A 1937-nucleotide genomic window follows, 5' to 3' on the forward strand; every position below is an offset into this window, starting at 1 on the left:
CCAAAATGAGGAAAACAGGTCTTGTTTCGCACCGGGTGAGAATAGCCTACGCTGGCAAGTCTCACCCGGGGTGAGAGGTAGATCGTTTTTCTACCACTTCCCTGTCTCATAGTTAGTAGCCTATTGCCACTATTGGTCGCTTGTTGTTAAGTAAGTTCTCCAATAGAACTAACATAGGCCTAAGGCAGGCAAAGTTTGAAAGAGTCCAAAAGCACAGAATAAATTTTCAGGAAAGACATCAGGCTTCTTAAATCCCAAGAGGCAGACAGCTCTCTTCTTAACTCAACCAACTTACCTTCACATAACGTTTTTGGCCGGTGATAGACTCTGGAAGTTCAGCATTTCCATTCGCCAAACCATGTCCTGCATCGACTGAACCATTTGTTGCACTTGCTTGATCGGGGTTTTCAGTAAGTGTGAGGGTCAATGATTCTTCGTTTAAAGTTACACTAACAGGACACCATTGTTGCCGAATGAACACTTCGAAAGCTCCTGATCTGGGCATACCGTTCGCCATCTTGAGCACCAATGATAAACACACAGCAGTAGATCTGGCTTCAGTAGGCCCGAGGCTACACAGTACACAGAAGGCCTACACAACACACCTCTCTCTCACTCTCTCAGTCATAGAAATTAATTATTATCATATCCTAGAATGCATATTTTGGTGTATTTCCGGTTCACATTGGAGCGCATAGTTTTACATAGCACTGTATGGCTCAATTTAAACAAAATAGAGACTAGTGAGGGAAAAATTTTGCTTACACTAGAATGTAGGGGAATTGATGTTTTGCCCATCATAATTTAGATGTTGTGGCAAGGCCCATGGTGCGCACGCTTCACACCATTTTTAAAAGCAAAAGGTCGGCGGCCATGATAGTATATAATCTATGGTTACAAGTCAATGTTCTCCACCCTCTCCTGTCTGCTTGTGTCCAGCGAGCAGACGGCAAAGAATCGAAGTTTACCGCAAAGACGATAACTGCGTTCGTGTTTTGTAAGATGAGCTCAAAAGGTTGGATGAGCAGCAAAGAACAATCAAAGTTTGAAAAAAACACACCCCAAAAAAACAACAGAACAGACATCAATCAGTAGACTACAGTAACAATAGCTTGTTCGCATTAAATTGGAATTAAAAACAATCTTCTCATTTGGTCTTTGCATGTCAGTCTAAAAGTTTATGACCAACAGAATTTAAAAGCTCAAATATGAAAGTCACAACAAACTAAGTTTCCGATGTTTTTCTTTAATTTTAATGTTAGCCAAAGAAATGGGGATAAATAAAATATAATAAAGGATATACACCATACACCTAAATAATCAAAACGTTGACCCATTTTAATCAACACTATAATTTTGTTGTTGTTGTTGTTCAGGTGAGTTTTACGGCGCTCGCAACTATTATGTCATATGAGCGTGCGGGACAGATTAAACACTTACAGTTGCTAGGAAATTTTGAATTTTGCCCGGGTGGCAGCCGACGCCTACGCTCACCGAGGGATCTTTAATGTGGGCAACTTGCACACCATGCTTTAACTTAGCACATGGATATAGCCTACATAGATCGATGAAACACGCGGTCCAATAGACGGGTGCGAGTGCTCTTCGAGACTCGTGTGGAGGTGTATCGACGGTCGAAAGTTGAAATAAAAAGACAAGCTTTCACTCACAGTGACAAAATTTGATATCTGAGCATATCTCTGTCTCAAAAAGAGCTATACATTGTACAACTTGTGTAATAAATAAACCAGAATGTTGAAAAATTAGTAAGTTAGTGTATGTGTGTGTGTGAGTGTGCGTGTGTGTGTGTGTGTGTGTGTGTGTGTGTGTGTATGTGTGTGTATGTGTGTGTATGTGTGTGTGTATGTGTGTGCTTGTGCTGGTGCGTTTATGTGCGCGTGTGTATATACCTGTATAAGTGTGTGTGTGTGTGTGTG

General features: G+C 41.0%; 1 protein-coding gene across 1 annotated transcript in view; it reads right to left on the reverse strand.

The window, feature by feature from the left end:
• The window catches only part of LOC101853698 (beta-1-syntrophin), an 18382-nt gene extending 17349 nt beyond the window's left edge, over positions 1–1033 (reverse strand). The window contains exon 1 of the mRNA XM_005098931.3: positions 296–1033. Within this exon, the coding sequence (XP_005098988.1) occupies positions 296–517 (222 nt within the window). The 5' untranslated portion in view covers positions 518–1033. The remainder of the gene's footprint in view (positions 1–295) is intronic.
• Positions 1034–1937: the final 904 nt, after the last annotated feature.

Source organism: Aplysia californica, unplaced genomic scaffold (genome assembly GCF_000002075.1).
Source record: "Aplysia californica isolate F4 #8 unplaced genomic scaffold, AplCal3.0 scaffold00197, whole genome shotgun sequence".
NCBI lineage: Eukaryota > Metazoa > Mollusca > Gastropoda > Aplysiida > Aplysiidae > Aplysia > Aplysia californica.